A 25637-nucleotide genomic window follows, 5' to 3' on the forward strand; every position below is an offset into this window, starting at 1 on the left:
TTGGAGTGTTAAGTGTAAGTGAATGATTGTGGAGTTGGATGGAGTTTTTGGTAGGTAATGAAGTGTGTTTATTTATTGTTGATGATGTAATTGAAATGTATGAGTAAGAGATGGAGTTGATGGCATATGGAGGTATGTGTCTGTATAGTGAAGTTAATGGTAAAATGTATTTTAAGTGTGGAGATGGCGAAGTGGTAGAATATGAGATTGGCAGTTGACATATTGAGCCGTATCCTGATGGCCCATAAAAGACAATCAGATATATATTTGCCATATTAAACAATTATATTGAGATAAATTTCAGTTAGGCATTGTAAAAGTAGTAGATTGCAGGATAGTTGAGACCGGAAGTCCATGGAGACATAAAGTCGCTGAATATTGCGCAATGCTTCCCTATGACAGTGGGAAAGGTTCAGCATTACCAGAAGTTAGCATACCTCGGCACGTGTAGAATACGTTGGCCAAGAGGAGCATTCAGCCAATTAGGAAGCGAGGGTGTGGCCAATATGAAGTCTGGACCGCGCGGAATTAAAATCTCAGGTTGACCAACATGGATACCTGCATGAAGAATACACCGATATAGAGGAATCAGTTCTGTTAATTGATGGATTTCCACAGGTCTGAAAGTGAAAAATAATAAGGAATACACTATAGAAATAACCTGAGTCATTTTTAAGTCATCAGGAGTGTGTTTTATGTAAATTTTAATTAATATAAAAGTCACTGTGAGTAACAAGCACGCTGATTGGTTGATCATTTGAACATACGGGAATCCCATAGCTACAATGACGTTAGCTAAGCTTCGTAAGCATCCCAATCATTGGGAGAGTCATTCTGATTGTGTGAGTTGCCGTGGAGTGAACGTTGTTCTATACTGCTCTTATATTTGTGCGCGAATGTTGCCACGTGGGTAGACATATAACAGTGTATGGTCTTTTTTGACCAAAAAACAGTGCATTTAGTTGTGAAGTTTATTAAGTAAACTGGTACAGTGATAAATTGCCGATTACATTATGATGCAACATTTTACTCTAAAGTAATAGACGGTAATATCAGCCGCAGACTGGTGAGTGAAGAAGAGACGCTCAGCTGCATTGTATTTTCGGGTCGGTCGTATATCGTGAAGGACAATCGTACCGAACCGCGAGCCGCTCTAACTAACTGTGTTAAACCCTAAACATTTATGTTCTGAATTTTACGTGTGTTTGTTCTGTCAGATGAATGTTGGCTTAATTCACAGCCGACAAGGGTTTATTCGGCATGTGCATATCAAGCGGTGAAGAGGTATTTACCTGAAGTCTTCTGTGTTGCAGTGTACAGGAACTTTCATTAAGAAGATGGCACTGCCCTTAGAAGAAAGAAGATTGTTTCCATGTGTTAAATTTGAGGTGAAAATGGAGCAGAATAATACCGGTGTGGGGATGTGAGAGCCGCTGCTGACGTCCAGGGAGTTGTCAAAGATAAGACGCATGTTTTTAAAAATTAAATGGCATTTTATATGAATTATGAATCATACTAGTGAAGATGAGTGTAGGGATTTCCTTTAATGTAATTTTTGCCAGACGGCATGTGTTTATTTTACATTTGTGATGCTGTAAATATGGATAGGAGGGGAATGCACGATTTCTCCATTTTTCTTTTACTTTACGATTAGTTAGATGGGATATTGAGGGAGTTGTTAGGATTTATTTTGTTTTTGTGTCATTATGCATGTTACGTAGCTTAGGGTTATTCCGATATTCTTGTATGTTAGAGATAGGAGGATTAGATTGACAAGATCATCCACTTTCCGAGTTAAACACTTGCTGCGTTGAGAGTAAATTCAATTTTCTTTCCCATTTAGAAAAGTTAGTAATAGTTAGGTTGCATGACGCATGTTATTTCAGGAGCTGTGACACGCATGGAGCTGTATTGCAACTTTGACTAGAAAAGGATTCTTCCAATGTGGATTGGAAACTGTTTCGTACAATGATTTGAGTGGGAATCGAACCTGGATTTATAATGAGAAAGGCTGATGAGATTGTAAGAAATACAAGAGAATTTAATGCATGCTGATTTATGAAGTTGATTATACAGGCCGATTGCATGCCTAATGATGTGATAAGAATGATGTGCAGTGAGAATAGCGCTGCAATTGTATTCTGAGAGATTATTGAGAACGAGAATTGACGGGAAATTAATGTCAGGCCAGTGAATCTGATGTGTGTGTTGAATTATAATAGCATGCTAGCAAGAAGTACGATTGTATGTGAATTTCCGAGCAGATGAGGAAATACGAGCTTGCCTTACAGGTTTACTTATCAGCCGTGTTTACATAGACAGTGTGAAATGAGATGTCATTTCCGTAATACAATCTTGTTGAACAGTGACCAAGCCCTCAGTTCAGTATCGAGTTTTAACATTTCTTTTCAGCCCACAGCACAGCAGGAAATATGTGACAGATGAATGCACTCTCTGGTGCGCAAATGCAGCAGAGGAACACAATGTTGCCCATTGCTTTCCACATGTTTATTAAAGTGTAATGTTTGTTTTCTCTTACAGGATGGTGTTTTGTGCAATTTCATGTTGTTTTGATATGTTGTCTTGTTGTTTATTGGGGAACAGCCCGAGTGCTGAGTGAATGTTTGTGGTCAATCTAGTGCTCACTAGATCCTTTTGGTGAACCGCGTTTCTCGTCGATTCAGTGTAGCATATAAGTCTTCCCTTTCCTAATCCAATGTAGATTTTTGAGATATTTTAATTATACAGGGTTATTCACCTAACATGTTACACGCAAATAACTTCTAAACCATTAAAGATATCAGCATTCTGTTTTCATATTTGTAAATGGTACGCAGGGTCTTGTAAAATAATGTGCTACTTAGTCTCATGCGGTGATTAACAACCGAGATATTGATACTAACTTCATATTTTTAAACGGAACGGCACAAATTTATATAGGTTATTTAAAAGTTCATCTGCGTACAAGTTCAAATATGTAAGTATTTTCGAAATAGGACAATTACTTTTTGAGATATAAGTAAGAATAGCATGCGCTGTTTTGCATGCCACATCAGACGGTGTGAAGTCGGGCAAGGACATATTGAGGCGCAAGCAGTTTCCTGGGAGTGAGTTCAGCCACAGAATGGGTACCAGGCATGTAAGCACCTCGTACACATGTGATGGGTTTGCAAAGTGTGTATGACAGACGAACACATGACAGGACCGAAAGGGTTGATGTGTTTAAAACGAATAAAATAAGTACTTTGCCTTGAAAGGAACATAATGAAAGCTATAATTGTCACTGGTTTTAGTGTACAGTTCATACTACACTATGAGTTGAGAAATAAACATAACACAAAACACCGGAAGAGCTCCTTCTAGAAAAGCAAACGTTCAGAGCTGATCGTAGTGAGATGGCAGCAACACTATTATTTGTTTTATTTTACACGCATTAATCTCCGCAGAGCTCCAGCGCGACTGTAGTAGCGTGCATTCGGGAGAGCGTAGGTTCGAGTCCTGCCTCGCCCATCCAGACGGATTTTCATGGTGTCCCATGTTCAACACCAGGCAAATACCGGATAGGTACCTTTGTGATAGGCCACGGCCGACTTTCTTCCCAAATCCTTCCCATTCCCATCCATCAGAAAGAACGCTCAACTGAGTGCAACCTATTACATGTCAAAATAAAACAACTTTAATCTCCCTTCCCCGTTGTGTGTTCGCCAGTCATACAATAACGTTGCACACCCAGGGTATGTTACAGTACATCACATTATGTTTACAGTACATGCCTGGTATCCGTTCTGTGGCTGAAATCAAGGCCAGGAAACTGCTTGCGCCTCAATATGTCTTTACCTGATTTCACGCCGTCTGATGCGGCATGCAAAACAGCGTATGCTGTTCTTATTTATATCTCAAAAAGTAATTGTCCGATTTTGAAAATACTTACAAATTTGAACTTGTACGCAGATGAACTTTTAAATCAGCTGTCTAAATTTGTGCCGTTCCATTTAAAAATATGGAGTTAGTATCAATATCTCGGTTGTTAATCACCCCATGAGACTAAGTAGCACGTTATTTTACAAGACCCTGCGTACCATTTACGAATATGAAAACAGAATGCTGATATCTTTAATGGTTTAGAAGTTATTTTCGTGTAACATGTTAGGTTAATAACCCTGTATTGTGATCATGGTGAATATAGCGTAAGTAAATGCCACTAGTATTTTTCATAGTTCATATCATGTCCCATTGCGTCTTAAATTTAGTTTATCGTCGCCGTAAGACCTATCTGTGTCGGTGCGACGTAAAACAACTAGCAAAAAAATAATTTAATGTTAATTTTTGCGGCAACTCTCCTGAATTTAAATCCGTATCATAGTGATACTTAAAATCGGGTTACTTCATACGAATCAAATGCGTATAAGCATACGAATATGACTATGAACATGAACATTGGACAATCATGTGAAGTTACTTTTGAAGTTCAAAAGTATTTAATGTTGTGTTTGAACTTTCATTTTGCAGTTAATTGATTGCGTACTTAACGTTTTGTTGTCCATTGCTTTTTCAATTTAATCTTTGTGATAATTTTGTAGTCATTTTTTCCATTTGAATTTCATTTGTTATAGTATGATTCAGTTATTTTATGGAATAAACTCATCCTACCCCATATTATTGTTTCTCATTCGAGTTAAACCTCCATTATTCCTGTCATATACTTATAGTTAAGTGATAAACTTCGACATTTAGACTTGCCCTTCAACAGCCAACCCACTTCTCTGCCCAAACCTGAGTTAGTCGGATGTTTAATCAGGAATGGAGGGATCGTCCTAGAGGGTTATCACCCCTGGGTACGGTACAGTATGGTGGTATATGCAGAGTGATTGTGTTTATTAAATAGGCAGGGTTGGTAAATTTTGGTTTGGTGGACGTGATGGCAAAATTGAATGTGGAGAATGGCTTGGTATTTAAATTAGATTAAGCATGGTTAAATATGATGAGTAGGAACGGAGAAGTAGTACAAGGATAAAGTTGCAATGTGAGCAGAATGAGGTACACATAAGCGACTGGTAATGTAACGTATGTCTTGACTCAGCTAGCCAGAGTGGGTCGAGTAGAAGGCTGGTACGACGAATGAAATGTGCAAGGTTTGCGTGACTAGACAGGAGGCACAAGAAAGTCATTGACATTCACAATGACCTTATTTTATTTCAACTTCATTAGGTCTTTGAATTCCATTTTATTTACAATGCATATTCTGAAAAGGCAATATGAATATCCAGGGAGGACATTGGACATGGCATGCAGGGACTGAGGATGGCTACTGTGGTGGTCTTCACCTTGGGGGTCACATTTCCGGAGTATCCGATGGACCTCATGGCATGTCCTAGGAGAATCGTGTTTTCTTTTGCTTGATTATTATTATTTTGTTTTGTTCATTTATTCTGTTTATTTGTCTGTTTATGCCCACTGCATGCCAAGGCCTATGGATCACTAATAAGGGTTGATCATGGGCCATATGGCAGTGCATATGGGGATTGATTACCTTTTATTTCCATTTTATTTTGTTTTGCTGGTTTTTTATTTTATGTCGTTTTACTAGATTCTAAATTACTGTTCTTTTGCATCCTGTAATTGGCTTAGGCTATTCCAAATTTGAACCATGTATTGGGTGGAAACCTGTGAGGTTCAATAAAGTAGAAAATACCGCTTACGATCAGTCGAGCAACGGATCTCCTTACTCCCAAGTACTCCCACCTGAAAGTCTGCAACATTTTCGTAACACTTTAGCTGGAAATTACCCAGAACAAATCATGCTTCTTTCCTTTGGGTCTTACCCAGTTCTCGAATCAAGGTGAGGGTCCCATACTCTAAATGGGTCTTTCCAATGAATTGTACGCCATCTACTTTACATCCTTACCACAAACCCTAAATACCCTCATAAATGTATGAAGAGATCTGCAACCTTCATTTACGACCTCATTAATGCGATTACTGCAATGAAGACCTTGCCTTATTTATACAGTGTACTTACGGTGATCCGCAAGAGTTACTCCCCACCCCATCAACACAAATTAAAACTGATAAAACAATTTTTCCTCTTGGCAAAACTTAAGCCAGGCTTTTCACCCCGTTTACCATCATACCATAGTCTGTTGCCCGTCTCACAACATTTTCGTGGTCTTTTTTCAGCCGTCACTCATATCATCCCCATCCTCACAGATGCGCAAGTCACCTATAGGGCGTCAACTCGAAAGACGTTCACCACGCCTTTCCGGAGGCCACACGCCATTATCACTCGTTTGTAGTGCAGTCATCCTTAACAAACATTCCATCACAGAATCAGACTTCCGTAATTTACAACAAAGTGATCAAAATTAATAATGCCTGTTTAAAAATAGATCAGATAAACTTCATCGTGATTACTGGCAACCTTCTTTAGTGGTTAATTAGATGGGATTTCATATTTTGAGGAAATAATCTTTTATCGTATTCATTCTTGGTTTCGTCTGCTTCTATAGTACTCATTGGTGAAGTCTCAGGAGAGCCTGGGCACTCTCAAAGTAACCAGGCAAATAACAAAAACACCTTGATTGTAAGCAATGTTTAGTCAATTTGCTAAACCAAAGGAAGGTATACCACGCATAGCCTCCTTCTTCTGTATCAGCAATGGTGTGGATTGAGAAAATCTCAGTCAGTAGACGTCAACTTTTTAACTTGTTCATCTTTTCCTCTGTGCTTTCCACATCGATATTTTACGTGAAACTGTCTGTGTAATATCCGTTTCCCTTTCAGGCTCCGCATAATAAAGCAATGTTAAATGTTTCTGTTAGAGAGGGGTGAAACAAGACAACTGACTGCTTCAAACATTTGGTACAGCACAGAAAAAGTTTGGAAGCAGCGTTCTGACACACGGCGGATTTCCCTCTCTGACTTCTTTGTAGTTGTTGTTTGCATTATAGGAAATAACTTTTTTCAGCTAATAAATATGCATCATTCAGTTTCAGGCAATGCTATTTGTGGTCAAGAAGGCGTCTGCAGGTTCCAGTATTTGTACTGCCCTGCATCAACTATCTGACAGCAGATAAGAAAAATCAAACATTCTACAAATTAATGTATATATATTTTCCTTCAAAAAGCAATATCAAAATTACACATCACAATCTAGACACATCTTTGAATATTTGCTGTAATAGTGGCTGGCAAGGCTTTCTGCTGTACTAGCAGGGTTGTGGTTCCGTCCGAAGACGGCTTCTCCTCAGGTCGTTCGAAATGACCCGAGGCTGTGCTTATCTCAGATTCAGGTGTGTCAGTTCTCTCGATTATCTGAAAAATAATATATATTTGAATTAATCATTTTTATTTTGGTTACAAACTGTTATGCTGATTAGGAACATCAACGCTAAAGAAGGCCTTATGGGAAGAGAATCATCATAACTCACTCGAGTCAATTTATTATTACCGCATATGATTCTGTTGACAAACAGACCAGAGAACCAATCCGGCAAACTCTCATAAATACAACTTCTAGAGTGAAATTCCTTCGGGAAATTTCTGAGCCTTTTGAAATATGTACGGGTGTTCATCAAGGTGAGTGCATCTCCCCTATTCAGTTTAACTTAGTTCTAGAGAAAGTTATTAGAAAATGGGAAAGGGACGTCAAAGGTGTGAGCATCAGAAACTTGGGAATCAAAGTCAAGGTGAAATGTTTATCCTTTCCTGATGACCCTGCAATCATTACTAAGACCAGAGATGAAATCAGATATGCCGTCCAGAGATTACACAATACAGCATCAAAGGCAGGTCTCCAGATATCGTACGAGAAATCCCAGTTCATGGAAAATCTACATCAACATAGCAAAAAACTCCATTAGAGATGGAAATGGCACAATTTCACAGGTGTCCTCCTTCAAATACCTTCAAGAAATCATACTACCATCAGGACTAGACAGCAGGGCAAACCTACAAAGAGCCACTAAACTCCGTAAGGCATACAGACTAACGTGGAATTACTACGAGAGAGTCATATCGCGTAATGCAAAATTATGACATTACAAGACAGTTGTTTTGCCGGAAGCTTTATACACCTCAGAAACAGTACCGCTTGGAGGTCGCTCTAAAATTTTAGTTGAAAAACAAAAAAGAAAATTCTCTGGAAAATTTATGGTCCCACGAGAGAAAATACAATGTGGATTAAGAGGAGAACAGCGGACCTCTACTCATTAAATGACAGGTTCACTGATGCCGTACAAGAGACGCCTGAAATTCTATGGCCATATCTATAGAATGGACAGCAACAGACTCACCAAAAAATTATTTAAAGTAATCAACTCCAAGAAGATGAAAATAAACTGGCTAGAAGAAAATAAGATGACCTCCAAGAACTGAACATCACGGGCGACATCATAGAAGATCGTGGAGTTTTTAGCACAATAGTAGCCAAGCACAAATTCGTGCAGAAGTCTAAAAAGAAAACTGGTAGGAAGTGGTCCACTGAAAGAAGAAGAGCTGCACGACTAAGTGGTATGTAATACCAATATAAATGGTCCGTCATTGGACATTATAAATTTTCCAGCTAACTCATTCTTGGTTGCCAGCGTTTCGCCCTCGTGTGCTAGTGTGGGCCCACTGATGTCCAATGACGGACCATTTATATTGGTATTATAAATTTACTCATTCAGGACAAATATTTCAGATTCCCCATGGGAATCAACATCTATGTCATCTGATGGCCAAGCAGGCATCAATTTTTGATAATGAGACAAAGTCTCTTAGTGCATTGGCACTGCCGGTGGCTCCAGTTAGCCTACGCAGTGGCCTCCACGGTATGCACTAGCCAGCGTATTGGTGGGTGTGCTAGGTACCAACTGATGAGCCCACACTAGCACACGAGGGCGAAACGCTGGCAACCAAGAATGAGTTAGCTGGAAAATTTATAATGTCCAATGACGGACCATTTATATTGGTATTATAAATTTACTCATTCAGGACAAATATTTCAGATTCCCCATGGGAATCAACATCTATGTCATCTGATGGCCAAGCAGGCATCAATTTTTGATAATGAGACAAAGTCTCTTAGTGCATTGGCACTGCCGGTGGCTCCAGTTAGCCTACGCAGTGGCCTCCATGGTATGCACTAGCCAGCGTATTGGTGGGTGTGCTAGGTACCAACTGATGAGCCCACACTAGCACACGAGGGCGAAACGCTGGCAACCAAGAATGAGTTAGCTGGAAAATTTATAATGTCCAATGACGGACCATTTATATTGGTATTATAAATTTACTCATTCAGGACAAATATTTCAGATTCCCCATGGGAATCAACATCTATGTCATAAGTGGTATGTTCCGAGCTGTCAGCGGAGAGTTGGCGTGGAATGACATTAGTAGACGAATAAGTTTGAATGGCGTTTATAAAAGTAGGAAAGATCACAATATGAAGATAAAGTTGGAATTCAAGAGGACAAACTGGGGCAAATATTCATTTATAGGAAAGGGAGTTAGGGATTGGAATAACTTACCAAGGGAGACGTTCAATAAATTTCCAATTTCTTTGAGATCATTTAGGAAAAGGCTAGGAAAGCAACAGATAGGGAATCTGCCATCTGGGCGACTGCCCTAAATGCAGATCAGTATTGATTGATTGATTGAATGCAAGATGCATCAGAGTGCATTCGCGAAGAGATTTTGGGAGGATAAGCAGGTGAAAACCATTAGGCCAACGAACAAGTTCAAACGCGCTCTTTGAATGGGCATAATGAAGAAAGAAGAAGAAAAAGATATGTTGCCAGAGAGATAGATCACATGGTCAACATTCAAACTTGACCGGGTTACTATCAAAATTCGGAAATCACAGTACTGTAGGTCATATTCTCTCGTTATGGTGTTCTTTTGTGCTTGCAATGGATTCAGTTAAACACATAAAGAAAGCATTCACATATTATTTCTATACTATAGGTCCCTTTACGGCTTTCACAACCGACCAATCTCAACAAATGAGATGTCAAAAGAGAGAACATTTCCGGAGCAATGAAGTGCACTTTCACTTTTACAATTCGTTAAAAAACGCGGCTCATTTTCGCTGAAGTTTGTCGCGGGAAACATGTAGTTGAGCATGTCTTGCCATCTACCGTTCGCCATGGAACTATTTCTAACTTACCGTTGATTTGTCTTAAAGATAAAGTGGCCACGGCTGGTCCGTTGTCCGACAGCTCTGCACTCTGCCCCACCGGCCAACCGAGCAGTGGATGGGTGGCCACGGCTCTACAGTGGCTCTATGCCTCTATATTCAGGAGAGGGGCTGGTCCTCACCATCTGTTGTCCCGCTTCCGTGCTTTTCCATTCCCCTGTGAATGCTGGGACAGTTCCCAAAATAGGCCACGGTCGCCAACCCTCTCACCTTCTCTGCACATCTCCTGCCCTGAGAGACGGCATCACCGCCTAGGAGGTCCGTCTCCCCATTCAGGAGATGAGTGGGTAGTAGTAGTAGTAGTAGTAGTAGTAGTAGTAGTAGTAGTAGTAGTAAAGTTTTCAATAGTCAAGTTATAAATGAAGGCAACGTTACAGTTATTTCTTAGGGAAAAAAAGGAGGAAAAGAGAGATTGCGACAAGGTTAACGATTATGTTGTTCAGAATGTTGTTCAATGCAACGCAAAGATTCAGCTGTGATTCTATTCAGTGCGAGGAACACTCTGAGGAACAACTTCATCCCGTTGAATTAGTGCTAAAAACAAATACAACTGTTATGCTGATTAGTTACATCAACGCTAAAGAAAGGCTTATGGGATGAGAATCATCATAGCTCACTCGAGTCAATTTATTATTACCGCAAAACTTATATTCCGAAAAATCTGTTCTTATTCCGAGAATGTCTCTTACAGCAACAAATCCGACAATCTCGTTCAATATGACCCGAAAACAGTTTCCCATTGAAATTGCCTATGCTATGACCATTAATAAATTACAAGGTCAAACATTGCAGAGAAGTATTATACTTGCCCAACTTTATGTAGCTTTCTCTAGGGTGAAAAGATTTTCTAATATTTTTGTACCGATCAAGGAAAGGAAAAACAAACTGTCAACGGCGACTGCATTATTACTTCCAACGTCCGGTTCCATGGCTAAATGGCCTTTAGTCCAGGAGGGTTCCGGAATCGAATCCCAAACGGGACGGAGATTTTCACCTTAATAGGTTGATTCCAATGGCTCGTGGGCTGTGTATATGTGCCATCTTCATCGTTAGACGCGCAGGTCGCCTATACGGCGTCAACACGAAAGTCCCGCACCAGGCCTCTTCGGAGGCCACATGCCATTATTATTACTTCTAATGTTGTTTTTAAGGAAGTGTTGTCAACTACTGCCTCCAAGAACTTTTGTAAATAGTACTGAACGAACGTTTGTGAAAAATTATTTCAAGTAAATTATACACATGTTTATTAAAGAATTCAGCCAATTATAAACCGCTTGGAATTTAAGTCCATGGTACTTTTTTTTTTTTTTTCTTCCCAGAACTTTTTCAATCATTAGATGATCGCCTGGCTCTGTACATCCGATAACACTCTCCGAGGATGACGTCAAATTTGCGAAACCGAAAAACCCGCAGAAGTGATCTGTCGCCGAAGTCCATCCTGTTATTTATTATGTCATCTGTGATCTTCAGTCTCTGCAGATCCCATCGTATATACCTAATCAAACATCATCTTAGCCTGTTGTTCATTCTGTGAAGGTGACCATAAAATTGTAATCTTTGTCTTTTAATTGTGCCTGTAATTTTCTCTATATTGCGGTAGAGTAGGCCTATATATATACACACAAGAACCTCGTTCATCCAGATTAAATGGGACCAGAATAGATTCGGATTATAGAAAATCCGGATAATCCACAAAACTAAAGAACAAATATGGTGTATGTTATATAATATACTAGCTGATGTACCCGTGCTTCGCTACGGGATTGGATTCTCAGAGAGACTGATCTTGTGGTTTTCCTAACTGAAGTCAACATGGGTCATTATAAAAAAGTCAGTAGGAAAGTAGCGATTAAAAGGAATGATAACATATAAAATATAAATATTCAATCAAATGAAAAACCGCACATTTTCTCACTTTTAACGAACAGTACTACAGTGCCGATCTAACAGTACAAAGTTACAGAGCTGGAATGACCAGGCCGCAAACAGCCGTGAACACTCCTCTGCCATTATTCCGTTAAATATGTACACTGCTCATTCCAATCAGTGCCTCAGAGTAGGAATTGAATAGCTCGAATGTGATGATGAATGAACCAGTGTGTTAAGTACCAGTAGTCTCAGAAAATTTATGAACCAGAGGAATGGCATGCTAAAGAAAAAAGTTATCTAACTCTCTAGCTACTTCCCGCCAATATTCAGGCAGCCTGTTATACTCGGTACGACCGGGCGACTTGGCTGTGTGTGAGGGGCGCGCAGCTGTGAGCTTGCATCCGGGAGATAATGGATTCGAACCCCACTGTCGGCAAACCCTGAAGATCGTATTCCGTGGTTTTCCATTTTCACACCAGGCAAATGCAGGGGCTGTATCCCAATTAAGGCTAAGGCCACTTCCTTCACACCCCTAGCCCTTACCTATCCCAACGTTGCCATAAGACCTATCTGTGTCAGTGCGACGTAACGCAAATTAAAAAAAGAATACTCTGTACGCAGCAGTAATCCTATCTATCGTAAATGAGTGGCAACAGAAGACACAAAGCACATCACAAACAATGGTCAATATAACGCTATTGTTGATCAATTTTATGAGCTTTCTATATTGTAGGCCTTCACATGTAGTTTACTTTCGACTCTGTGATATTAGGGCGTCTTATAAAATTATTTATAGCGTAGACTGTAGTTCCTTATTCTCCGACTTCACATACCGATTTTCATTAAATTCTGTTTACCCATTTTCTCATTACTCGGTGCTGATATGGACTTAGTAACAAAAATCCAAATTCGTGAATATCTCTGTAATCATAGTCGGTACAGTAACAATGTATAAGACATAAATGGTCGGAAATTTAAAACTATATAACTTTAGTTGTGTAATATTTATCCATACGACCACTAATAACAAGTATTTGAGAATTAAATTTTAGGCTTTCCCCTAAACTACCATTTATCTCAGCGTGAATAAAATTATTTATGGCCTAGATTATAGCGATTTATTCCCCGACTTTGCTTAGCGATGTTTATTAAGATAGGACCACTAATTACATGAATATTTGAGAATTAAATTTTAGACCTTCCCCTAAACTACCATTTATCTAAGCGAGAATACAATTATTTATGGCCTATATTGTAGCGACTAATACCCCGACTTCGTCTACTGATTTTTGTTAAGATATGACCACTAATAACATAAATATTTGAGAATTAAATTTTAGGCCTTCCCCTAAACTTCCATTTTACTCAGCGTGAATACAATTATTTATAAGCTAGATTATAGCAACTTATTCGCCGACTTTGCATACCGAATTTCATTAAGATACGACCACTAATAACATAAATATTTGAGAATTAAATGTTAGGCCTTCCCCATAACTACCATTTCACTCAACGTGAATAAAATGATTTATAGCCTAGACTGTAGTGGCTCATCCCCCGACTTTACATACAGATTTTCATTGAATTCTCTTCAGCTGTTTTCTCGTGATGCGTGTACATACATACTACCATTTATCTAAGCGAGAATACAATTATTTATGGCCTATATTGTAGCGACTAATACCCCGACTTCGTCTACTGATTTTTGTTAAGATATGACCACTAATAACATAAATATTTGAGAATTAAATTTTAGGCCTTCCCCTAAACTTCCATTTTACTCAGCGTGAATACAATTATTTATAAGCTAGATTATAGCAACTTATTCGCCGACTTTGCATACCGAATTTCATTAAGATACGACCACTAATAACATAAATATTTGAGAATTAAATGTTAGGCCTTCCCCATAACTACCATTTCACTCAACGTGAATAAAATGATTTATAGCCTAGACTGTAGTGGCTCATCCCCCGACTTTACATACAGATTTTCATTGAATTCTCTTCAGCTGTTTTCTCGTGATGCGTGTACATACATACATACAGACAGACAGACAGACAAATTACGGAAAAGTAAAAAGTACATTTCCTTGTTACTGTGGACATAACTGATACAGAAATACCATTCTTTTCAAATTCTGAGAAATGTAGACAAAACTCTTATTTTATATATATAAAGCATGCCAAATGTAAGGTCACACATAATTTTGATGCCCATTTTGAGCTCCAGTGTTTTGATTTATGTTATTTTTTAATGACACCTGAGGTCTGATTATCCTTGGCATAACTCTTGTCTGTTAAGAAATCAACTGTTTTTATAATCTCTTTTGCTTTATATTTATCTACCATAGCAATGAATCCACATGATTTGTAATAATGAATCACTATCGTATATTAGATAGGCCTGTATGATGTTATATGCAGGGCATAAACTCTTAAGAAATACACTAATGCACAGTTATTCCTAGTACAATACCATGTCCATCTATCTTGTATGGATTAAAGGTATCACCAAACATTTTTTCCTGCATGGTGTTGGTTTGATTTGTTTGTTTGTGATTCCTGATGAGTCTCTTACCTTTTGTCTATTTTGTCTACTTTTTCAATGTTAGCTTTTTGAAGGGCATTATAGTTTGACAAACAGTTAAAGTAGGGATGAAAAATCTATCTATTTTCTTGTGAGTTCTTGGAGATCAATACTTACAAGTGGAGAACTTGGGAATGAAATAAATACTGTGATATTTGGATTTTTTATAAAAATGATTTATTTTTTGTCTCATTACATTCTTGTTGCTTCATATTACTATTTTCATATACTTTATTTTCAAGTCGTAAGTTTATTCAGATTCTAAATAAATGTGAAATTTATGCAAATCTTTCTTCACCCTTAACGATTTGTGACTTCACTGCACCAGTCTGCATGACAAACTAAACATGTGGCAATTATCCTGTGGCCTGTGTATTGAGCTTTTCCATGAAGTACTCTCCATTTGTTAATAAAAATCATGCTGCCAAGCTGCAATTTACACAATCATACCCCTTCAAAATCTGTTATGTATTTGCTTATATACAAGTACAATTTAGAATTCGAAAACTTATAGATAAACATTCAGATATGAGAAATGTGTGTCATTTTAAACAGTGATATGGTTGATTTTTTTAAATTTATTATTTAAACATGTGATGAACTAAGGAAAATATTTAAATATCAGATAGTGGTTGAAGATAAGGTGTTAGCTCATATCAAGATTGAGAATGAACAATTTTAATCAGCGCTGATGAAAATGAAACCGATGGATCATTTTTATTTTTATTTTTATTTTCTGATTTATGCAACAAATATTTCAATTAATTACTTTCTCTTTCTTATGCATTATATTAAATTAATAAACTTGTTGATTTAGATTTTACATGTGGGATTAGTTAATTTGTAGGCTGTTAATGTAGGATAATTTAGTCTTAAGTGGATTTTTGTGATTTTTGATATTATGTGCGTTGAGACAGTATGCGAAAGGATGAAGATGTTCATCTGATATTGAATTATGAGTTATTGCGGTCGTATTTCTCTTCTGAATTCACGTAAAACTGGACTATTTGCAAGAAGAATTACCCTGAGAGTTTACAGAGCAGTCGGAGTATTTTTATTTACGTCGTTGCTGGACGCAGAAATGGTGCACTAAGTAGAGTAAGCACAGCAGTTGTGACTTGGATTTTTGCAAATATGTTAAAAACTACAAGTCAGTCTATCGAAGAGTTCTTAGGGCAGGTAAGATAATTCAAAATAACAAGAAAGTTAAAGTCATCCAATAAATCACGAACCATATGGAATGTAATCAAGGGAGAAACCAACAGACACGTAGTTGAAAATGAAGCTGGTGCCATAAAAAATGATACGGGAAAACAAATGAATGACCCTCCTCATTTGGCTAATTATATAAATGATTTCTTTCTATCCTTATCATACAAACTTGAAAATGCAAATAAATCAGATGTATTACCAGAACTCCCAACCTTTGTGAAAAACTCTATGCAATTAACTCCAGTATCAGAATTGGAAGTTCATAAAATCACACAGTCTTTGAAGAATAAAACTTCCACAGGTGTAGATGAAATTCCAACAAAACTCGCTAAAAAATGTGCTTCTTATCTGGTACAGCCTTCAACTTATCAACGAATCATTTTCTAGAAGACAGTTTCCTAATCTCTTAAAAATAGCTAAAGTTATCCCAGTCATTAAAAGTGGAAACTTACACAATTTACATAACTAGAGACCAATATCAATACTGACAGTTATTTCAAAAATATTTGAAAATGTTATGAAAGATCGGCTTACTAAATTTTCAATCAAATATAACTTGTTAAATAATGCACAACATGGGTTCAGAGCTGGCAGAAGTACCTTGTCTGCTTTATCACATTTTACACAGTTGGTCGTAAATGCTCTTGATAATGATGAAACTGTGATAGGACTATTTCTTGACCTTTCAAAGGCATTTGATACTGTTGATCATGAAATATTGTTGCACAAATTATAGCAGACTGGGATGAGAGGAATTGTTAACGACTGGTTTAGATCATACCTAGATAAACGATCTCAGTTTGTTGAAATTACACATTGTAACAGGAATGGGCATAATAAGACATATCACTCTTAGGTGAAAAAAATGGACTTAGGTATTCTGCAGGGTAGTATTTCGGGGCCTGTTCTCTTCTTGATCTATGTGAATGATCTTACAATAATCAAGTAGAGACTGCAGTTCTGTATGCTGATGATACAAACATAATTATTAATAATCCTGACCCTATGTCTATAGAAATTACAGCAAATGCAGTCCTGTCTAGGTTAGAATCATGGATCAGGAAAACAAATTAACATTGAACTTAAAAAAGACCCAATATATGGAATTCAAGGCATCTAACTGCCATGACAAAACTGCAAAAAAATACAACCTGATAGTAAATGCAAATGCAATTGAAAATACGTTCACCACAAAATTTTTAGGAGTCTACTGTATATAGATGAAAAATTAAGATGGGATTGTCATATTAAAAAATAGGGAAGTCTCCGAGTTCTGTTTGCTTTGCCTTGAGGATTTTGTCTGATAGTTGTGGTGAAGAATATGTTAAATAGCATATTTTGGATATTTTCATTCAGTCATCTATTATACTATTGGTCTCCGGGGCTGCTACAAATCAAATCTTGATGTTATTTTTCAAATACAGAAACGTGCTATCAGAATTATATCGAGACTAACAGGTTAGATCATTGCAGACCATTATTTAACAGACTAAGGATACTCCCAGTACTAAGCATATACATCATGCAATGCATTCTACACGTAAAAAAACATATTGATCACTTCAGAAAGATTTTGACAATCACAATTACCAGACGCGAACAAGAAATAATATTTTTATTGAACACAAGAGTAAAACCATTGCCTTGAGACATGTAGACTCTGTTGGAATCAGATTATATAATCAGCTTCCAAATAAGATTAAAGAAATCAGTCCCTTCGGTTCATTTACCACAGAATACATGATGAAGTGCTGGTAATTATGCTATTACTTATTAACTTGTAAACATTCTTAATACCTAATATGTATGTATGTATGTATGTATGTATGTATGTATGTATGTATGTATGTATGTATGTATGTAATGTATGTATGTATGTATGTATGTATGTTTAGTCCTCAGCCCGAAGGCTGGTTGGATCCTCAACAGTTCCACCATCAGCTGTCATAGATGGCCTAGGCATCACTGAAGAGGTGTACTAGGGAAATGAGGAGTGAGGTAGTTTCCCATTGCTTTCCTCACCGAGCCAGAAGTTGCTATTACATATCAGTCTGCCAAGCCCACTGAAATGCATGCACCAACTGACCCTATGAGCAATATTTTCACACCATTCATAGCAGAGACTGGCTGCAGAAGGAATGGCATTATTAGCATCACTCATACCTCAGTCACTTTCATTTTGTCAAAGCCAAGGATAAAGCTGCGACAGATCAATGAAAGTAACAAAATTGCACTAGCCCATACCAGAAGACATAATGCTCTGTAAACACTAGGTCCCACCAGCAAAGGCATAATACCTAATATATAGCCTTAAAAATATGTTGATGTCACATTGATTATGTACGTATTGTTAACACCACACTTACAGATTTTTATTTTGTCTTGTAAATATTGATTATTAATATTATTTTTAAAAATTAGGATGTGCTGTTCTAACATTGGGGTATCCGGTGTTCTTGCTGTTTTTTCCTTTTTCTCCTTTTTCAAAATGTTCTTTATTGTGCATATATTATTGTTAGTATTAAGAAATCACTCGATAATTCCTATACTGTTGGCATATTTCAATGCATGTTTCTGGAGTGTACATTTTTATAAAAGTGATTTATTTTTTGTCTCATTACATTCTTATTGTTTGTACTTCATATTACTATTTTCATATATTTTATTTTCAAGATGTAAGTTTATTCAGATTCTAAATAAATGTGAAATTTATGCAAATCTTTCTTCACCCTTAGCGATTTGTGACTTCACTGCACCAGTCTGCATGACAAACTAAACATGTGGTAATTGTACAGTCTATGGAAGCTAAATAAATGAATGAATGAATGAATGAATGAGGGCCCCAGGTTCAATTCCAGACTGAGTCGGGGATTTTAAATCTCGTCTGATTAATACTTCTGGCTCAGGGACTGGGTGTTTGTGTTTGTCCCAACATTTTCTTCTTCATAGTCAGACAACACACTACACTATCATCCACTCCAGAAACATGCAACAGTGATTACATCCCTCCATATAAGGTTTGCGTTAGGAAGGGCATCCGGCCGTAAAGCAGAGCCAAATCACATGTTCGACACGGTTCGCAACCATGACACCACAGATGTGGGAAAAGCAGCAGCAGCAGCAGCAGCAGCAGCAGCAGCAGCAGAAGAAGAAGAAGAAGAAGAAGAAGAAGAAGAGGAAGAAGAAGAAGAAGAAGAAGAAGAAGAAGAAGAAGAAGAAGAAGAAGAAGAAGAAGAAGAAGAAGAAGAAGAAGAAGAAGAAGAAGAAGACTGTAGTGCTTTCTCTTAGTGTGTTCACTGGACCTTCACCAAGGAATCTAAGGGACCGTGTTCACTGTCTCTGTATTTGATGTAAAGGCTGGTTGTTTCTGTTGGAGTAGGCCTACATGTGCACAATGTTGGTTCAGAGTAAAAAAGAGAAAAATGGACAGTGAACATTGTGTCTTCAATGCTAAGTGGTCAGTAGAATATTTTGATATGGAGAAAGGGAGAAAAGCAATGAGTGTGATCTGTAATGAACGTATTGCTGTTTTTAAGGAGTACAATATCTGTCATCACTACAAAACAAAGCAAGTTGAAAACGCAAAGACACGGTGAGGGAACATTAAAATGCAGGGTTTGTTTTCAACAAAATACTTTTAAAATATGCATTCAAGAAAATGAAGCAAGAGTAAATTTATGAATTGACAGAGAAATAACCAAAGAAGGCAAGCAATGGTGACTACGTAAAAAAAAAAAAGGTGTGTTCTAATTATGGGTGAAAAACGGTTTGCTGTCCAAATTGAACAGTATAAAGTAATTATCCTTTCAACAAACATATTGGCACGTCGAGTTGAAGACAATGGCTGTAATCTATCTACTTAGTTAACAGAACAAGCTTCATAATTTACTTCCCCCCCCCCCTTTTTTTTACAATTTTGCTTTATGTTGCACCCACACAGATAGGTCTTATAGCGAAGATGGGATAGGAAAGTACTAGGAGTGGGAAGGAAGCAACCGTGGCCTTAATTAAGATACAGCCCTAGCATTTGCTTGGTGTGAAAATGGAGAAAGCACAGAAAACCATCTTCAGAGCTGCCAACAGCGGGGTTTCAAAATTTCTCTGGTTCTTAACAGCCCTGGACGAGTCTACAGATGTTGCTGATGTGACTCACGATTTGTTGTTTTTTAGGGGTATTAGCAGAATTGGTACCTACTGAAAAACTAGCGGATCTTTTTAACTTGTAAGGTACAACAACAGGCGAGGATATCTTCATGGGAGTGCAGAAAACTTTATTACCCGGCGAGTTGGCCATGCGGTTAGGATCGCGCAGCTGTGAGCTTACGTCCTGGAGATAGTGGGTTCGAAACCCACTATCGGCAGCCCTGAAGATGGTTTTCCGTGGTTTCCCATTTTTCACATCAGGCAAATGCTGGGGCTGTACCTCAATTAAGGCCACGGCTGCTTCCTTTCCCACTCCTAGGCCTTTCCTATCTCGTCGCCATAAGACCTATCTGTGTCAGTGCGATGCAAAACAAAAAAAAAAAAAAAAAATATATATATATATATATTGGAAAAGTACAAACTTCCCCACTCTCAACTCAAATATGTAACACAAAATTATGGTAAACATGGAGCTTTCATTGGAAGACAAAATTAAGAATGCAAAGCCAGTGGTGTTAGCAAACTGTTGACAATGCACTGTATCCTACATCAGGGGCCTCTGTGCAAACTCAGTGTCAACAGATAGCCTACTCGTATCCTTTATCACCAAGGGGTCTGCTCAAGCCTTAATGCCTCTATCAGACGGACGAATGGCCATCAATAGTTTCATATGTTCTCGCTCCATATAAACAATGAGAAGAGAGGTTTGGAATTCAACCCAGGTTTTTGGCATGCAAACCCGTGATTAGAAATTGTATACCACTACCTCTTCTGCACCGCCAGCCAGCATTCTGATAGACAATTTTTTCCATCAAGACTTGAAACAGCTAATTACAGAGTCAAACCATAAAGACTCGATGCTTTAATGATCAAGGCCCCTAGGCGGGCTCTAAATGAGAGAAAGAATCCTGTGAACTTCCTGTCTGACAAGGATTGGCTGTGGAAACTAGCCTTCTTCGGTGATGTTGCTCTCTATTTGAGTGAACTGAATAAAATATCTCTAGGGGGAGTGCAATGTTTTCTGTAACCTGAAGCACATGTCAAAGGTTTTAGACAGAAAATAATACATTTTGAGTAACTCACTCCAAAAGAAAACCTTGTACTCATTGTCAGTATTTGAAGGGTGAACATGATTCACAGTTTTAGAGAAGTCTCCACCTTTTCAATACTGAACAATATAATCACTTATTAAAGGAATATACTATTACATGTCAGGTAGGACATCTCCAGCTACATACAAAATCTGAACAAATTTCAAATACTCAACTATGAGTATTCATATGTCAGACTATAATAATTCTTTTTCATCAATAGAACAAGATTTGTTTATTTTACATGTGACTGATAAAGGCACTCTCTTGAATATGTATGAAAATATCTTCATTCATATTGATTAAAGGAACAATCCAATTGGCAATCTTTTGATGTAAGTATAAAAATATTTTTTCTCAATGAATAAAAATACTATTACAGCACATATTACACACACTTCCCCTACTCCCTCCCCCATAGCCACATTCCCCTCAACTCCCCTCCACCTTCCGTCAAACACTTGCTGCTCACCACAGCAAGACAGCTGTTTCTAGTCCTTTATAAGCTATCCAGTATGTCAACCAGCACAAAGAGATCGGCAGGCAAGCGAGTACTCAAATACACTGTTTCTAACATTAAAAATAATTCAATGCTTTTTCGGATATTTGCCTAATTCTCCATTTTCTTTCTTTTTTTTCTTCTTCCAGAATCCTCCTAGATTGTGCAATTAAAAACATTCTACATTACGCATCTTTCACGAGTACATTTGGTGTTCTTTTTACCAGTTTGATTCTTCAGGAACTTTCTTCATTGAGTGTTTTGAGAGGAGTTTCCACCAGTCCAACCATCTGCATAAAAATATAACACATTGATTACATAACATTCTGCCCTAATTTAAAAATATCAACTCACATAACCATATGTTTTTAAGGACACAAGTTTTTAATAATTGATTGTACTTCAAATGATTATGCCAATATTATGTACTTTACATAGACTTATTTGACTGTCCTTCAAAATCAACACTCATACTCTGCATGACTTTTTAATGCGATGGTCAATCCGCTACAAAAATGTAACACATCGCTTACGTAAGTACATTCTGCAGCATTTAAAAAAATGTCAACACACATAAACATATGTTTTTAAGGACACAAGTTTTTAACAATTAATTGTACTTCAAGTGTAATTATGCTAATATTATTTGCCCTACATAGACTTATTCGACTTTCCTTCAGCATCGAGACTATGCTTTCAAAGACTTTTAATGTAAGGCAGCCTATGTTACTGTGGTATGTTTTAAGACAGACAGTGCATCCTGTGCCACATAATTTTATTTAATGTATATATTTTCTGTGCTTTTGGAATTGTTCTTACTCATTAAGCAGTTAAATATGTCCCAGAAGATAGGACAAAACATGTCCTACTCGATATAATTGTATTTTAAAAAGTTTATACATTGTTTTTAGTACTGAATAAACTGGACTTCATTCAAAATATTTATAAGATATATATGAATGCCTGCCTGCTGTCATTTCTTGATGGATACAGTACTTTTGCATCCATCTCTTGGCACAGGCCAGAGTAAAGTGTAGCTTCCACCGAAGTCCCAGTCTCATCCATGGCTGTGACCATATGGAAGTTGCTGGGGTATGGGTAGTGCTGAGTAATGACATTCAGAGCATGACTAGTGCATCTGAGTGTTATGAAAGGTGCTGCTCATAGGGTCAGTCGTGCTGCAATAGTACTTTCTGACCCAGTGAGGAAAGCAATGGCAAACTACCTCACTCCTCATCTTGCCTAGTACGCCTTTGGGGCTGCCATTAGTTTTTGGGGTTTTCTTATAACCGCATAACCTTTGGTGGTGCTATTTGAGGATCCAACCAGCCTCTGGGCTGATGACCTAACAGACAGACATATGGATGTAGCAGGAAATAATGCTCTTCGTCAGGTGAGGTATTGCTTTTGAATGTGTAGCTAGTTAGACTGGGGAAACTTGTCTCCAATTAAGTGAAGCAAGTTCTTGATGGAAAATAAAACTGCTAGAAAAACGATGGAAAACTTGAAGAAAATGAGTAACACTGAATCAATTATTACTTTGAGAAGGAGGAGTTCTCCCGTCGGTCCCGTTGTACTGGCTGATGCGTTGGCAAGCTCATTATGTTTATGGACATAACGAACCACCAACCACTCTGTGAGATCTACACTGAATCACTACTGAGGAGTGGGACATATTGGACCAAGATAACCTTGAAGAACTAGTCGACAGTATGCCAAGATGAATTCAAGCATGCATCAGTGCAAGGGGACGTGTTACCCAGAATTACAGTAAAAGTACTGTTGTGTGCTGTATTCAGTAACTGAAATTGAGAAGGCAAAGCTGTCTTGTTGTAGAGGATCTCATTTATGGTTTTGGTGGGCAGCAAGTAATGAAGATATGGTACCCCTGTATGTCTCTCTTTTGGTATTTGTAAAGATTCAGGAACTGTTTGGTCATAGGTGGTGCAAGGTATTTTTTGATGTGTATACGACTTGATTTATTGCTTGTTTGTTCGTTTCCATTATTTAGGAACAGACTCTTATATAATGTATGCCAGTTCATTTTCAAATCATGCCCCCCTGCCAATTTCAGTTTTCTCTCCTTAGGGTGGAAGAACAGTGCTGATAAGCGCTCTTGAGAAGCTGAGTAGAAAACTTGAGGGAGAGAGAGAGAGAGAGAGAGAGAGAGAGCAGCAATGGAAGGAAAGGTGGAAGAGTTTGATGGCGTTATCTACTGTTCAGAAGATAAGGATGAGGCAAGGACATAAATAACAAACACATAGTAAATGAAATATTTCATATATTATATTATCTGGCAGTGAGGAAGAAGTGAGGTAATGCAGAATGCTGAGAAACACTCTTTTCAGAATGGGTCAAGTGCCTCTGGTGAGGAAGGGTTTGGTAATGGAAGGAAAGTACGGTTCGGGGTGCTATCTAAGATTCTTGGTTCCTAGGCTCTCAGCTACGGAAGCATTAGAGGTCTGCACGTGCTTAAGCCAGACCCTCGGGCTCAACCTGTGCGCTCGAGTCTGTCAGATCTGCTACTAATAACCGGTGATCCCTATTGCAGTTCCCACTTGGAACCACCTTGACATCAGTCACAAGTCTACTTCTTTCTTTATCTGTAATGCCATAGCCAATGACTGTTTTGCTCTGTCCATCTCAGCTGTATCGAGTAATCTTGTGACTGACTCTTTTGCTGAACGAACTGTTGTTTACTAACAAACAGTTTCTTAGGCAGAAGTCTAGATGTTCCCCTTTTGAATTCCTTCTCCCATGGCCGTGTGGTCCTATCACCTTCTCATAGCCATTCCTGTCTGTCTCGAGCTGTGCACTGAGGTCCCCGATGATGACTGCCCTCATTTTCCCGATGGTCTCTTCTAGATCTTCCAGAAATTTGTTCATTTTGACAGCAACCTGTCTGAGGGGCATGCAACTGCACTGTTGTCAGCTTCTCTTTCCCTAGATGAACTGTTGCCTTTTGCCATTATCAATCCTGCTCCATTTCTCATCTCTCTGTTGTTACCATTCCAGTAGGGGGTATAGTTCTTCCTTAAATCCTTCTTCCGTTTACCTTTCCATTTAGTTTCACTCAGTCCTAGGATTGATATTTTCCTTCTGTTCATGCTGTCCACCAACTCTTCACACTTCCTAGTCAAACTCAATACACTGATTGTCCCTGTTCGAGTGTTTTCTTCTCCGAGGTTGTCGCACAATTGCCAGGCTTGGCCTATCATCAGGGTGTAAGCCATCACATCTGGTGTGGGTCTAAGGGTGCTGTTGTCTGCTCCAAGTTCTATGTTTGCATCCGAGGTTTGCACAAGCGTTGAAAGCAATTGCAGTTACTCTCCAACTGACTTGGTAGGTCTAATGTTAGAGAGGATTTGCTGTCATGGTTACCTCCCTTGGCCTTTAGCAGTCTCCTGCCACATTTGCAAGGCAGCAGCTTCCTGTTGAATTTATGTGCCATTTCCTACACAAAGACTTCAACTCCTCTGTCCATAGTCATTGGTTCTCCCTTAGTTTGTCAGGTTTGGTAACGGCCGCCCAACCCAGATTGGGAGACTAAATAAAGAAACTGAGAATATGAATTTCAAAAACATAGCAATTCAACAGTGAGGGAAAAAATTGGGAAGTTTCCATAGTAACTTCTAGGATAGAGATATGGAAGCTGGATAAAATCTATCATGAAAAATACCAAAAGATACTTACCTGTAAAGTCAGAGTGTATTAAGAAGGAAAGGTTTTGCTTTCTCCACCAAATCCACTGAAGGGTCCAAAGATCTTCCCAAACCTTCTAGCACCATTATGGCCAAGATGACAGAAGAGAAGCTCCCATCCAACTTAACCCGATGCTTAATCATTGTAGAGAATAACTGTGTCATTAATGTGGACACCTCAACCTAAAAGCAGGAGAAAACAGGCAATAAATCAGTAAGTAAAAGTTGTAGCAAGGAAGTAAATAAGAAGTGAGTATGCTAATAAAACTATCCTTCCATCACTAATTTTTCAGATCAAATTTTCTGTATGATAGTGAAAGCTTGTTGGATTTGGGATATCTTTTTGATAACCTGGG

General features: G+C 38.1%; 1 protein-coding gene across 7 annotated transcripts in view; it reads right to left on the reverse strand.

Annotated features, from left to right (window-relative positions):
• Nucleotides 1-25637, reverse strand: part of LOC136866478 (uncharacterized aarF domain-containing protein kinase 2) — a 158578-nt gene that overhangs the window by 25727 nt on the left and 107214 nt on the right. For 4 of the 7 annotated variants that reach the window (XM_067143475.2, XM_067143474.2, XM_067143471.2 and 1 more), the window contains 2 exons: nt 25274-25464; nt 21237-21870 (listed from right to left, as the gene is read on the reverse strand). In XM_067143475.2, coding sequence (XP_066999576.2) covers nt 25282-25464 — 183 coding nt within the window. In that variant the 3' untranslated portion in view covers nt 21237-21870; nt 25274-25281. Of the gene's footprint in view, nt 1-7116; nt 7312-21236; nt 21871-25273; nt 25465-25637 lie in introns of those variants that run through there. The other 3 variants (XR_010859553.2, XM_067143472.2, XM_067143473.2) reach the window with 3 other exon arrangements.

Source organism: Anabrus simplex, chromosome 3 (genome assembly GCF_040414725.1).
Source record: "Anabrus simplex isolate iqAnaSimp1 chromosome 3, ASM4041472v1, whole genome shotgun sequence".
NCBI lineage: Eukaryota > Metazoa > Arthropoda > Insecta > Orthoptera > Tettigoniidae > Anabrus > Anabrus simplex.